General features: G+C 44.6%; 1 protein-coding gene across 1 annotated transcript; it reads right to left on the bottom strand.

The window, feature by feature from the left end:
• Window positions 1-6: 6 nt before the first annotated feature.
• Window positions 7-554, bottom strand: LOC105461109 (the record flags this gene model as incomplete). The annotated part of the gene is made up of 1 exon (XM_011707597.1): window positions 7-554. A coding segment is annotated over one exon (390 nt), but the record flags the coding sequence as incomplete, so codon positions are not given.
• Window positions 555-560: the final 6 nt, after the last annotated feature.

Genomic DNA, 560 nt, shown 5'->3' with positions numbered 1-560 from the left:
ACATCAGATAATTATAAGGAAAAGGAACTACATATATTCAGTGCAATATTAAAAATCAGTATAGAAGTCTTTCTTCATCCTTAATACAATCACTTTTAAGCCATTCTACAGCCCCTTCCTTATCCTATACTGATCCACCGTGATCTGCAGGTATCGCTGGAAAATCAATTCAAGCTCCTCACGAGATTTCCACCGCCGATCTGGTCCAAGTTTCGCACAAGATTTCCTCCTCCAATCTGATCTAAGTTTCTCACGAGATTTCCCCCTCCGATCTGATCCAGATTTCGCGTGAAATGCAGCTTCTCCGAGATACTCGTCGGCTGATCAATGCGCCGCCGTTTCGTCTCTGCATTTGGATAGTCGATGCTTCTAACCAGATCGCCGTCTAACCAGATCTTTCCGTCGCCGATTTGATGTAAGTCCCTTACCAGATGTCCGCCGCCGATCTGATCTAAATTTCTGATCAACTGCTCATTACCTAACTGATTCAGATTTCTTACCAAATGCCCGCCACCGATTTGATCTAAATTCCTCACGAGATGCCCACCGCCGATCTGATC

This window comes from Wasmannia auropunctata, unplaced genomic scaffold, assembly GCF_000956235.1.
Source record: "Wasmannia auropunctata unplaced genomic scaffold, wasmannia.A_1.0 LD308954.1, whole genome shotgun sequence".
Taxonomy (NCBI): domain Eukaryota; kingdom Metazoa; phylum Arthropoda; class Insecta; order Hymenoptera; family Formicidae; genus Wasmannia; species Wasmannia auropunctata.
Note: the sequence above shows the minus strand (reverse complement) of the source record. Positions and strands in the feature narration are given on the sequence as shown.